The sequence below is a fragment of the Ruditapes philippinarum genome, unplaced genomic scaffold (assembly GCF_026571515.1).
Source record: "Ruditapes philippinarum isolate M1 unplaced genomic scaffold, ASM2657151v2 ctg792_1_1_1_1, whole genome shotgun sequence".
Taxonomy (NCBI): Eukaryota; Metazoa; Mollusca; class Bivalvia; order Venerida; family Veneridae; genus Ruditapes; species Ruditapes philippinarum.
In genome coordinates, this window is record NW_026866635.1 from 25,471 (window position 1) to 40,465 (window position 14,995).

General features: G+C 32.5%; 1 protein-coding gene across 1 annotated transcript; it reads right to left on the minus strand.

Annotated features, from left to right (window-relative positions):
- Positions 1 to 547: 547 nt before the first annotated feature.
- On the minus strand, positions 548 to 3,736 carry LOC132733136 (uncharacterized). The gene is made up of 3 exons (XM_060719750.1): positions 3,262 to 3,736; positions 2,017 to 2,142; positions 548 to 1,520 (listed from the first exon to the last, which is right to left on the minus strand). The coding sequence occupies exons 1-3, from the start codon at positions 3,587 to 3,589 to the stop codon at positions 1,291 to 1,293; spliced, it is 684 nt and encodes a 227-aa protein (XP_060575733.1). The 5' UTR covers positions 3,590 to 3,736; the 3' UTR covers positions 548 to 1,290.
- Positions 3,737 to 14,995: the final 11,259 nt, after the last annotated feature.

Genomic DNA, 14,995 nt, shown 5'->3' on the forward strand with positions numbered 1-14,995 from the left:
TCATTTTTGCCGCCCTACCTGGGTTTATTTCCCTATAATAAGAAAGTCGGGATCATCAATTCATACCTTACATAATTTGTATGTATGTACAAAATGTTCTATAATAGTTTATCTATCAATAATCAAGTTATTGTAAAATTTTGTCATGTTTTACAATAAAGATTAATTATTTTTATCCATACTGTCTTTTTTATGAAAAAATGTGTACACTTAGCAATAAAAGGTCTTACAATTGCCCGCCTATTATTTTCATCTTCTGTTAACGTTAAATGTGTCCTTTTGTTGATATTTCATGCTAACTTTAACTTTAGATTTTTTTTCAAAACCTGTGTGTGTGTGTGTGTGTATGGTGTGTGTGTATGCGTGCGCCCGCGCGCGTGTGTGAAGTTATGCGTAAAATGTTTTTTTTCTCTTCCAGACAAATTAGCTTCATTTAAACTCTTAATCTTCAGTACCTAAAATAAATGATTAACAACATAGAACTTCACCAAAATTTATTTCTATTATCTTTCACATTCCAAAAATAAATGTAAAAGCGTTTCTTCATGGATGCAACAAACGTTGTATAAGGTTATATTTTTTGTATTTTTTCTACAATTTGATTTTAGCCTATTCATATAATAAAACAATTACTGACTAGTGAGTCATTTAATGTGATGTGTTATTCACCGGGGGATAACATATTGACAGCACCGGTCAATATTTGTATAATATAGAGCTCCATATAAGACTGCATGATTTTATAAAATTACGGTTGAATATGAGAAAAATAAAATAGAAACACAAAATATTAGTCTACATTTCATGAACTGACTGTTGCCTTTTAAAAGTTTTAGCCTACGTGTCATGAACTGACTGTTGCCTTTTAAAAGTTTTAGCCTACGTTTCATGAACTGACTGTTTGTCTTTTAAAAGTTTTAGCCTACGTTTCATGAACTGCCTGTTTGCCTTTTAAAAGTTTTAGCCTACGTTTCATGAACTGACTGTTTGCCTTTTAAAAGTTTTAGCCTACGTTTCATGAAGTGACTTTTTACCTTTTCCATAACACTGAATCTCACTGCTGCAAATCTCGGACGAAAATATAATATTGAATGCAAGGGAGACATATAGACTTATACCATTATAGAATGAGAATAGAAACAAAACAGTTACCAATTGTAATCAAGTCAATATTAAAAGAACAACAAAAAACGATGACAATCAATAGGACAGAAACAAACAACAAAGTTTCTGGCATGTATTGAACAAAAGTGGATAAAAACCAGAATTTATATAGGCTTTATCCTTATATTACATATATGTTGTTTCAATATCAACACTGTTAATAACAGTCACATCTTTTTGTATTTTGATATCACTATCAGTAGTTGCACTATTGTATCGTGATTTAACTTCTGTAGACGTTTTCCAAAATATTTCCCTTATGCCTATAATACATTCCAGGAAACAGCCAATGAAAAACAGAACGCTGGAGAAAATGAACGCACCTATCTCTGATTTTACCGAGTCTGTGACAAAACCTAAAAAATATGCAAAATAATTGAAAAATATATGTAAACGTGCTATGTTGTCTTTTGTGGTTATCAGTACAGGTATTGAATGTATGTAAGATAGATTCGATTTTGGCTACAGCATCTGATATATCTGTTATTCGTTATTCTTACAGAATTTCTTAATTCAATTTTCATGCATATCTGTATTTTTTTATTAACATTTGAAATCAGGAAATATCACATTCATCAATATGTACTTTTTATTTTTCATAAATTCACCCACGTACTGTATCATATACATATTAAATGAAGTGTATCCCCTCTTAAAACAAGTATAACGGGCAAACTTAACTATACTTCTAAACAAAGCTTATAAGCTTCAACACAACTGGTAACTTTATATGAAGTAAAGAAAAATTAGAAATGATTCTCAAAGTCGGACAATATTAATTATTTATTAGTAAGAATGGGCACAGTTATAATGATTACGTAAAAAATATATAAATAAAGTCTTCTGGCAAACCTGCAAGGGGCATTCCAGTTACAAGAGCTATTCCTCCAAAGGTTAGAGCAATACCATACCCGAATCTAACATCATCCAAAGGAAGTAAAAGTGTTGCCATAAGAAAGTGCATTCCAGCATAACAACCTAAAATTTAAGTAAACGTTTGTTAAAATATTTAAGTGTTGCTTTTTTTTGTAATTTTTACATGCTTACTTAAATTCACTTTCATTTCTTAAATTACCAATTTCTTTATGTAATGTAGATGTCAAAAGACAACATTTCAATGGCGCATGGTATCAAAAGAACAGAAGCTTTTATGGAATTCACATGCGTCAAGTTATGACACAATCTTTCATGATATGGCAGGATTATTGTCCGAGAACAATGATTTTAAGTCACTATAATATATTAGTGTTTCATTACCTTCGAACTTCACAAATGCTTGTGTTGCATGTGACGCTACTAAATTATGATAAATATGTATGCCATGTTATTAAAAAATTATCTAAAATCTACAATATAGCATCATCAATGTATGAAGACGATGTTTTAGCAAGTACTTGCTATTAAACAGCCGAGATGAGTGCGACCTACGTTTAGCTCACATGCCTGACACGCTTATTAGGCATTATGTTTGAATTTATTCAAAGTTACTTTAACCAAATTAAAATATAGCATTTGATCATTAAGTCTAACCTGATCCTTTTGAGTTACAAACATGTTCGATCAAAGTAATTTCAAGATCTCCTGTCAATGAATTAGGTTTTAGATCAATTCAACCTCTAAATGTGACCATAAACTTTTAGGTCCATAAACGTACATGTATTTTTCTGCTTGTCAAACAAGCTCATCATGCTTAACATTTGTGCTAGCTAAAATGGTAGGGTTATTTTACAGCCAATCAATATTGTTTCACACCTCACCTTTATTTTACAATAGACATTGACTGTTAAGTTACTATGCTAGTTCTTGCAGATGACAAATTGGCTTATCCGTCTGGATATTATCTCGAAGATATATGAAAATCCATCGATCCATAGTAAAATGACAGCCAATGAAGCAAACATACCCTCATATTTAAAAACTGACCCCTGTGGTAAGATTGCGACACCCAAGTGGTCTTATTGAGGTTAGCGTAACATGTGAAAAGTTATTTTGTGAACACAGCACACACAATGGTTTGCTATTGTGAAAAGTAGGGCTCGACAAAAATGGTTAAAATCAGAGGACAGTTACATAATCAAACTATCAAATTATACAGACCTAATCCTAAACCAAGGATTCCTGACATTATGAGAAAGGTTCCGAAAGATCTAGACAAAATTATCAGACCCGATGACAAAGAAAGTAGCATTACTCCGGCACTGTGAATAAAAGGCATATAACGAGGCATCTTATGCACAAAAGCTCCAAACAACAACCGCCCAACTAGATCACATAATCCCATTGTCATCAAACAGATATACACTTCTTTTGGACTCTTCTTAAATTCATGCATCAGATCTGGCAAAAAAGTTGCTGGGACATAAGCAACAGCAAATATGATAAATGACGATGCTATGTAGAGAATAAAGTCTGGATTTCTCAACATCTTTAACGGTAATGACTTCTTTACCGGATTCTGACCTGTTAAAATGATATTCGAATTTCATGATTACTAGTATGAAATATATCCTCATAAATTACAGTTCTTCAATTATGCAATTTTCTTTTATAGATGTAATGAATAGTTACAAAATAAAACTATAGAGGTTGCATAAAAAAAGTTGGATGATAATATAATTTAAATCAATCATTTGTGAAAAAAATAGTATCCTAGAAAAGAAATAAGTAAACACTTTTAACAAACCAGATGTCGGTTCGGGACAAGAATCAGAAGTTTGGTTTGGTTGAGAGAACAGAAGTCCAGATGGTACCCCGATCATTGAAATACATGCGAGAACCATAAAAGTCTTCTGCCAGTCAAATTGTTCAATTAGCACTGTCATGACTGGTGGTAATATTAAAGCGCTTAAAGGTATTCCAGCACTTGCCACTGTCAAGGCGACTGGGCGCCATTTCTCGTCAAAATGTTGGGTGAGGGCTGTATATCCGCAATAATGAGTGGTCCCTGCTCCTAATCCTTGTCAGAATTAACAGGAAAGATATAAAATTTGATATTAGTTCATAACTAATTACATGTAAATGAAATGTCATAAATTCATAAACGATGGACTGAAACTTTAAAGTATGTAAAGCATCCAATAGCGCCATGCATTCATATTAGAAAGTATTCTAGTTATTTTCCTAATGTTATTTAAACATGTTTATTTATTTTCAGGAAACACATTGAAACGAGAAGTAGATATAAACTTTAGGATTTGTTAACAGCTTGTTATCTTTGTTTATATAAACAGGATTATCAATAGAATTCACCAGTCATCAATTTCAATAATGATTAACAGATAAAACACATTAATGTTGCAGTGGTGTATGAATAATTGTAGAATCTATCTTACCTGCGAGTAAGCCATATGTCAAATACAGCGTACTGATTCTTGTGGCAAACATGCTTGTCATCATACCGAGCGCCAGAAGGATCGAACCGCATATAACTGGCCACTTTCTCCTATCTTTGTGGTTATCAAACCCATTGGTATACCTGGTATACAAATTTGAATAAAGAATATTGTTGAGATGATTTATTTTAAATTCTGACATCATAACAGTTAATAAAACATGATACAAGGCAAACAAAAATACCGTTATCCTGCCGCTTTGTCCAGGTATCACAATTTAACTGTCGGTATTAATGTTTTGGGAAATAAAAAGAAAATGTAACAAAGTCAGCTAACAATAAAGAGCCTGGTCAGACTGCACGAATACATGTAAACAGACTGACCTTACTCTAAAGAAAGTGTTCAGAATTCCATGTTGTTGTTTTCTTTTTATCAAACATGTGTTTTATAGTTTTTTAACAATGCATGTAAGATGTTAAGCTACTGAAGAACATAGCGCTTAACGTGCAGTTATGTGTCGCAAAGGTAGCTAATTGTAAACAAATTAGTATTTTGACTTATTTTGACAAAACTAATTCACTATAATCATAACAATTGCACAAGGGCAAAAGAAGCAAAAGATAATTCATGTATATGGCAAACGAGTATCTTTTGGAAACTGTAACAAGAAACCAAAACAATAAATTCTTTAGATATAAAAAGGATAGCATTAATGAGGCATTTTTTACGAGCTTTTAAGCACCTATCGATAATGAAGGTAGTAAATTTCGGGATTAATCATGCAAGAAGTTTTGATATTGATATTATAGGTTTCGTTTTTTTTGTGACACTGAAATTCAGTTATTAAGAAATTTGTAAACGCTAATCGATACAATATGAGATTAAAGCTATGCTAATATTGGCTCTTTTTTATACGTGCACATGTCATATGATTATGACAAGATATGTCTATAACGTGATATCACTATATCACTTTTTCATTTAACATTGATGCATTTGTAGAATTATTCCTAATTTTTTTAAGGCCACTTAAGCCAATAATTGCTCTTTTATTTTTGAAAATCTTCCTATTTCTTAGCATTCTGAAACAATTTCCAAACATTTACTAATAAGCCATACTGCTGAGCCATATTTTGCTTCTTTTGCGTTTTGGCAATTAATACAGTTACGGTAAGCACTTTGAATGGAAGTCAAAATACTAATTTATTAAATTTTGCTGCTTTTTTCACAAACCTCATATTCAGCGCTATTTTCGTCATTATGAAACGAATGTTAGCTCTTATTACACAGAGAAAAACAAAACAAACAAACAAACAAAAAAAAAAACACACACACAAATTTAGTAATAGCGGACGCAACATTTTATAGTTAAAAGTGACCAAAAAAAAGAAAAGAAAAATTTTCCGATGATATTCTTAACCCAGGTGTTCCCTTGATGTTATATCAATCAATCATTATATCAATCGATCGATCGATCGATCGATCGATCAATCAATCAATCAATCAATCAATCAATCAATCAATCAATCAATCAATCAATCAATCAATCAATCAATCAATCAATCAATCAATCAATCAATCAATCAATCAATCAATCAATCAATCAAATCAATCAATCAATCAATCAATCAATCAATCAATCAATGAGTATCTAGTGGGGACTATGAGTAAATAAAGATATACAATTATATTTTTGAGTTAGTGCAGTGGTACTTATCTCACTTTAACTGCAGAAGTTTGCGCATTCGATATCTACTATCGCTATAACACTCTTTAAACATCGTCATCCTACCGGAAAAATCCATTCTTTAGATTAATCATAACGTCTAGCTGAACGCGAGTTATGTTTAATGACTATCCGGCTGTTTGAATAGACAATGCAGATGTATCGGAGATATATAAGGGTTTTCTTATTGTGTATGTATTTTATCAACTTCCGCCATAATCCTTTAGATTTGACAAATATATGAAAACAATTGATCTAAAAATAACACATTTAACCTTTAGAAAAGCGGTAAGAATTTTTGGTCTTATTGTATATCCAATAAAGTGGCTTTTGTCCGCCAATTAAGGTGCGTTTCCCTTTTGTCTTTAAAACAACTTTGTTGGTGAGCCTTCTGTCTTTATATGTAAGAAGGATTTTATTGTTTTAGGATTACTCTCAAATTATTTTAAGATTTTGACCAGCCATGTCTTTCCTAGCGTTCTTTATAATGGAAAGTGTGTGAACACACTGGGTAACAGATAAAATCTTATATAAATTACCAATAAGTCCAAGTAATCCATTAAAAATGGACGCGATCCATGCAGCTTCAGAATGGCCAGTTCCTAAATCCAGCCTCATTTCTCTGTATAAAACACCAAATGAGAGACTCATTCCAGCCGAAATCATATGCATGAAATGGCATGCAATAACGAGAATAATTTTCCTTTTCATATCCGATAATACTTTCATCTTTAAAACTTTACTAACAAGTTCACATTTTTAAAACCATATAACTTTTCTAAACTCTCAATGCGTTCTAAATGAGTAGTGGTCCAAATCCAATGTAAAGAAAATAGTATATGTAATACGAGTGAAATGTTTCCACATTTATCTTTTGGTATTAAATATCATTATAACCGTTGACATGGATCATGATTTGAATGTACTCATAAGACTTGAAAGTACCCTACATCACTGAACTGTAAGCTGAAAAGCGTAGGATTGAATCGTAAACTTTTTGAGACATTTGCATTATTGTCCTACAAATCTAATAAATAAACAAAATAGAGGCAGAAACATCTGCGGATGTTTCAAAATTCAAAATTGTACCAGTTCATAGTAAATGTTGAATTCTGCTTAAGCCGGTGCTAGGGGGCGTGGACGGTAGTTTGCACTTGACAGTACCGTTCATGAACAGGTTCAATCAAACCGAGCCTGCAACATTTTCAATTTTATCTTGTTGGGCTTTCTTTAGGGATTCTTATTTTCTCTATTTTTTGGCCCCAGAATCACCAATCTTATAATTGAATTTAAACCAAACAAGTTGCTGCTTTATAGTAAAAGTAAAACAGCAATTTGTTCCGACATGAGCCCTAGGTTATTTGTGTGCGTACACCTTATGTCGAATGTTCATTTCTCACATTTTTGCAGATTTCTTTATATCTTTGTAGTACAAATTTAAATCGTTTGTAAAACCTAGAATTGTCAAATGTTGTAAATTGAGCTATAATAAATCCTGACAAATTTTAGATATTTAGATTCCCTAGGATATTAACAGATATTTTTTTTCATGTGCCATCTTTGCCAAAACCAGCCATTTGCTAGATCTACCCTGAACATTTCAGGTACCTTAGCGGATGCAATCCAATGTGTCTGTGGGACTTGGGAATTTCGTCTGCTTTGTTCCGTGAGAACTTACACGTGAGAGTTACTCTATCACGTTTTTCTTCGAAAGTACGATCGTGAAAACACAAAATTATATCGAGTATTTTCGTATCGTCGTTGAACGGGACACCATACAGGAGGTAGGGGGAATCAAATACTGTATTTATATTGTGAATTTCAGATGATAAAAGTACTATAGTGTAGTTTTCCTTTTTCAAAATACATGTAATAACATTTATTTTATGAACATATTTACTGCAAGCTGTACACTTTTCATCAGCAGTTAGATAAAATCAAAATGTTTATATAATCTAAATTGACACCCATTTAGTTTTATAATTTCGTTCGTAATTGAACAAAGGGCTAAAACGTGTCGTCCCTGTGTCGGCTTGAATCACCAACCTTTTGGTTAACAGCCGAACGCGTTAACCGATTGCGCAACAGAGACGATATGTACCATAGCGTATGCAAGCCTTTATGTTAACATACGTTATTCATTAAATTTAAAAATAGACCATATTATGGTAATCTAATCACAAGATTTAAATTATTTGTATACTAGCTTTAAAACGCAAGAAGAAAGGAAAATATTTTAAAGTTTAGGTTAAATGAGTTGGCATAAACCAGCAACCTTTTAGTTGATAGCCGAATGTGTCATAATTATATTTATCAATTATTGATCAATCATCATTATAATAGTTAATTTTCTGAATTATGTTTCTAATTAAACTCAACTTGACAGCGAAAATTGAGTGCAATGTCAGTATTTATTGTTCACAAACAATTTATTACAAAATCTTAAATTTCAAATTCGTCATTTCTTTTAATTAATTACATAAACCGCAAAAAGTTGATCGTCAAAAACCGAGACAACGACGGCAAATTTACCGGAAGTCAATATTAAAAACTAACACCGTGCAGCCGAAAACATAATTAAAACAATCATCTTGCATAACTTGTTGAATCATTAACCAGACATATACTGTTCCTGTGGTTGCATTTTATTTTAATTTCATCACTAGTTTTCAGAGTTAGACAAAACAACAAATAATATTGAAACATTTTGAAAAACAGACATATATTTTATTGTTTACAATGTGTTGTAAAATATACATTTACATCGATTAGTTTAAGTGTAATGCTTTTTCCTTTAAAAGGTTTAATAAAGGTTATGGGCGCCCAAAACCGTATGAATAAAATGTTGTTTAAAAGTTTGATATTTTGTAGTGTTTCAGGAAAAATGCTATTGTCCTTGACTCAGTAAAAATTTGCAATTTTCAACTTGTGTCACACGTAGCTCAAAAAATATTTTACAGTTGATCAGCATGTGAAGTTGTGCACCTTTGGGTTTCGCTTGTGAATTTATATGTTTTGTCAGAGTTATTCCTTTGACTTAGTATAAATTTGCAATTTTCAACTTGTTCTTGCATGGCTCAAAAGTATTTGACATGTAGACCTGAAGTTTACAAGAATGTTGGTCAGCACGGTACTTTTGCACCTTCGGGTTTGCTTGTGGATTTATTCTGTATTTGTTCTTGAACTTTACTCATATTTTGTTTTTAGTTTTCAACTTGTAAAACACGTAGCCCAAAATATTTGAGCTAGAGTCATAAGATTGACAAAAAAGTGGAATGGAAGGGCATCAGTGTTCTATGGAGACAATTCTAGTTTATATGGTAACCAAAATACACGAATGAGACACAGAAGACATGATGAATAAAAATCTTATTTTTGTTTGTTTGCTATATCCATTGTTGCCATGTAATTTCATTTCAAAAAATCACTCCACACAAGCTGTGATGATCACAAAATTGACATTTGAAATGTTTCTTAACAATATTTTATGAAACACCCAATCTCGGCACAATCTACTGAGAAATTGTGGCATCATACATTTTACAGAATGGAGAAAAGATGTCTCTTGGCGATTAATATTTATTTATTTGTTTTTGTGCTGTCGACATTCTTCTTTTGGTTAAATGTTTATCACTAACGGGTATATAAATCACTCTATATCATATGAATAATTGTTTTAAATAATACCTTTTAAGACAAGAAATAAACGAAATATCCACAAAAATAACTCTTTGAAATGAAAGGTAAAATTTATTTCATAATACCGGACAAAATAATTTTGTTCCACTTTTATAATAACAAGCAAGCATAAATGTGTCAAATGTCTATACACTTCTCAAAAAAAAATCATAAAAATTTCAGGAAAGTTGAAATACTGCTTTGCATAAGTTGATGCAGATGCTGCGGTGATGATGAATAGGACAAAAAACAACCAGTATTTTTTTCTGGTATGAACTGAACAAAAGTGGTTGTAAGAAACCAGTGTTTTATAGGTTTCATCCTTATGTTACAAATATATTGTTTCAATGACGACACTTTTAGTATCAGTCACACAATTTTGTATTTGAATATCACAAATAGTAGTTGCACGATTGTCTCGTGGTTCAACTGCTGCGAAAGTTTTCTAAATTTCCCTCGTGCCTATATTTCCCTCGTGCCTATAATACATTCGAGGAAACAGACAATGAAAAACAAAACACTGGAGAAAATGAACGCACCTATCTCAGATTTAATGGAGTCTGTGACAAAACCTACAAAAACGTATAAAAATGAACGAGAAACATATGTTAACATGATATGTTGTCTTTTGTGGTTATCGCTAGAGGTATTGAATGTGTGTAAAATAGATTAGATTTTTGTAACTGGTAAATATATATACAGTAAAGAAAGATGAGATGACTTTAAAAGTCGAAGAATATTTTTATTAGCTTGGATAGACACAGTTATAATGTTTACGCAAAAATAAAAAATAACTTTTCTACTGTTAAACCTGCAAGGGGTATTCCAGTTACGAGAGCTATTCCACCAAAGGTTAGAGCAATACCATACCCGAATCTAACATCATCCAAAGGAAGTAAACGTGTTGCCAATAGAAAGTGCATTCCTGCAAATCAACCTAAAATGTTTACTATACGTTTATTAAAATGTTTATTAGTTGTCTTTTTGTATGTTTCACACGTTTACTTAAATTCACTTTCATTTCATAAATTACCAAATTCTTTATGCATTAGAAACTTGTTATAGATGCCCAAAGACAACATTTCAAGCGCGCATGGTATCAAAAGAACAAAAGCTTGAATGGAAGTCATATTTCATTTTTTTGTGTCAAGTTATTACACAATCTTTCATGATATGGCAGGACTATTGTCCGAGAACAATGATTTTAAGTCACAAAATGTTGCGTTACCTTCGAACTTCACAATTGTGTGTGTCGCATGGCACGCTACTAATTATGGTGAACATGTATGCCAAGTTATTTTCAAATTCCATAAATTCTACAATATACCATCATCAATGTATGGAGACGTTGTTGCTATTAAACAGCCGAGATTAGTGCGACCTACTTTTAAGCTTGATGCATAGTTCACATGACTGGCACACTTAAGTAAGGTAAATATATGTTTTTATGCACAATTAATCAAAGTTATTTCAAGATCTCTTGTCAATGAATTAAGTTTTAGATCGATTAAACCTCTAAGTTTGACGTTAACCTTTTAGGTCCATAAATATATTTTTCTGTATGATACACAATCTCACCATGCTTAACATTTGGGCTAGTAAATAACATGGCAGGGTTATTTTACATACACAACAATATTGTTTCTCACCTATATTTTACATTAAACATTGACTTATAAGTTACTATGCTAGTTCTTGCAGGCAGGTGACAAATTGGCTTACTGGTATTTTTTCGAAGATACATGAAAATCCATTAATCCCTGGTAAAATGACAGCCAATGGAGCAAACATACGCTCATATTAAAAAATTGACCCCTGTGGTACGATTGCGACATATATGTAGTCTTATTGGGGTTAGCACAGGGCAAAGTTATTTGGTGAAGTTCGGACAAAGCACACACACTGGTTTGCTAAGATGAAACGTCGGGCTCGACAAAAATGATTAAAATCAGAGGACAGTTACATAATTAAACTACCAAATTATACAGACCTGTGCCTAAACCAAGGATTGCTGACATAACGTGAAAGGATCCTAAAAATCAAGACAAAATTATCAGACCCGATGACAATGAAAGAAGCATTACTCCGGCGCTGTAAAAAATGGCATATAACGAGGCATCTTATGCACAAAAGCTCCAAACAACAACCGCCCAACTAGATCACATACTCCCATTGTCATCAAACAGATATACACTTCTTTTGAACTCTTATTAAATTCATGCATCAGATCTGGCAAAAACGTTGCTGGGACATAAAGAACAGCAAATATGATAAATGACGATGCTATGTAGAGAATAAAGTCTGGATTTCTCAACATCCTCAACGGTAATGACTTCTTGACCGGATTCTGACCTGTTAAAATGGTAAACAAATTTCATGATTACTAGTATGGCAATATATTTTTATCAATGCTTCTTCAAAATATGCAATTATCTTTTATAAATATTACAAATAGTAACAAATCTAGCTAGAAAGAAATAGAATACGGAAAGAAAGTTCAAAACGACAAAATAATTGAAATTGTTGTCGGCTCGGTTTGGTTGAGCCTCTTCATGGACAGAACTGGCAAGTGCATGCTACTGTCCAAGCCTAAGCAGAATTCAACATTTAAACATGGTAATGGTAAAAGTTTGAGTTAAGAAACATACGCAGATGTGTTCATACTGCGGTTATCATATAAAAGAGTTGCATAGAGACTTCAAATGATTTTGTCATTTATTTCAATTTATTGTGAAAAGTCATTTTCTAGACAAGAAATAAGGTAACACATTTTACAAACCAGATGTCGATTCGGTACAGGAATCAGAAGTTTTGGTAGGTTGAAAGAAAAGAAGTCCAGATGGTACCCCGATTATTGAAATACATGCGAGAACCATTAAAGTCTTCTGCCAATCAAATTGTTCAATTAGAACTGTCATGACTGGTCGTAATATTAAAGCGCTTAAAGGTACTCCAGCACTTGCCACATTCAAGGCGACTGAGCGCCATTTAGTGTCAAAATGTTGGGTAAGAGCTGTATATGCGCAATAATGAGTGGTCCCTGCTCCTAATCCTTGTCAGAATTAACAGAGAAAAACATAAAATTTAATATTAGTTCATAACTTAATACATGTAAATAAAATGCCAGAAATTCATGAACGTTGAAGTGAAAGTAAAGCATTCAAAAGCGCTATGCATTCATATCAGAAAGTATTTAAGTCAGTTCCCCAATGTTATCTAAACATATTTATTTATTTTCAGAAAACACATTGACACGGGAAGTAGATATAAACTTTAGGATTTTTTAACAGCTTGTTATCATTGTTTATATAAACAGGATTATCAATAGAATTCACCAATCATCAATTTCAATAATGATTCACAGATAAAACACTACTGTTAATGTTGCAGTGGTGAATGAATAGTTGTAGAATCTATCATACCTGCAAGTAAGCCATATGTCAAATACAGCGTACTGATTCTTGTTGCAAACATACTTGTCATCATACCTAGTGCCAGAAGGATCGAACCGCATACAACTGGCCACCTCTCTCCTATCTTCGTGGTTATCAAACCCAATGGTATACCTAGTGTGTGTTTACAATTCAAAATAAAGAATAAAATTTAGATGATTTATTTTAAATTCTGACATTTAAGCACTTTGAATGGAAGTCAAAATACTAGTTTATTTACATTTTGCTGCTTTTTGTCACAAACCAATTTATTTACAACATTATGAAACGATTGTTAACTATAATTACAAAGAGAGAAAACAAAACAAAACAAAACAAAAAAACAACCAGACACAACAGCGGACGCAAACATCTTATTGTTAAAAGTGACCAAAAAATATGAAAAGATTTCCGATGATATTCTTAACCCATGTGTTCCCTTGGCATTATATCAATCAATCAATCAATCTATCTATCTATCTATCTGTCTGTCTGTCTGTCTGTCTGTCTGTCTGTCTGTCTGTCTGTCTGTCTGTCTGTCTGTCAATCAATCAATCAATCAATAAATCAATCAATCAGTCAATTAATCAATCAATTAATCAATCAATTAATCAATAAGTATCTAGCGGCGCCTCTGAAAAAAGATAAACAGTTATATTTTTGCGCTAGTGCAATGGTACTTATCACAATTTAACTGAAGAAAGTTTGTGCATTCGATATCTACTATCGCTATAATACACTACAAAGAAGACAGTTGCATAGTCATTCTACCGGAAAAAATACACTATTTAGATACATTATATCATACGTCTAGCTTAACGCGAGTTATGTTTAATGAACATCTGACTATTTGAATTGGTGTAATCCATTAAAATTGGACGGGATCCATGCAGCTTCAGAATGGCCAGTTCCTAAATCGATCCTCATTTCTCTTTATAAAACACCAAATGAGAGGCTCATTCCAGCCGAAATCATATGCATAAAATGACATGCAATAACGAGAATAATTTTCCTTTTCATATCCGATAATACTTTCATCTTTAAAACTTTACTGACAAGTTTAAATTTTTTAAACCATATAATTAAAAAAAAGACAAACTTTCAATGCGTTCTAAATGGGTAGTGGTCCAAATCCAGCGTAACGATAATGGTATATGTAATATGAGTGAATTGTTTCCTCATTTATCTTTTGGTATTTACTATCAATATAACCTTTGACATGGGTCATGACTTGAAAGTACTATTCTATAACGGCGCGTTGTCGGACTTTTGTCTTGTCGTCCTGTCGCTAACGATGTACGTCAACGGCGCGTTGTCGTGCGGCGTGTTGTCGCGATGTCATTTTGTCGCTCGGTTCAAATCAAGGGTTACCTTATAAGCCAAGCGACAGGGCAAAATCGCGACAACGCGCCACACGACAACACGCCGTTTAGCTTGCTCGCTAGAGACAGGACGACAAGACGAAAGCGCGCCGTTTGGCGCTTTGTCGTGTTGCCGCTAGCTAAAAGGCGATAACGATATAAGTTGCGTTGTAACCTTCTGTGGTGGACTTTTAGATTCCAAAGTTATTTATTATAAAATTTAATCCAATCATTTAATGTATTTCTTAACAGTCCTTTATCACTTTTTAACAATCTTACGTACAACTACAACCTTTATATACA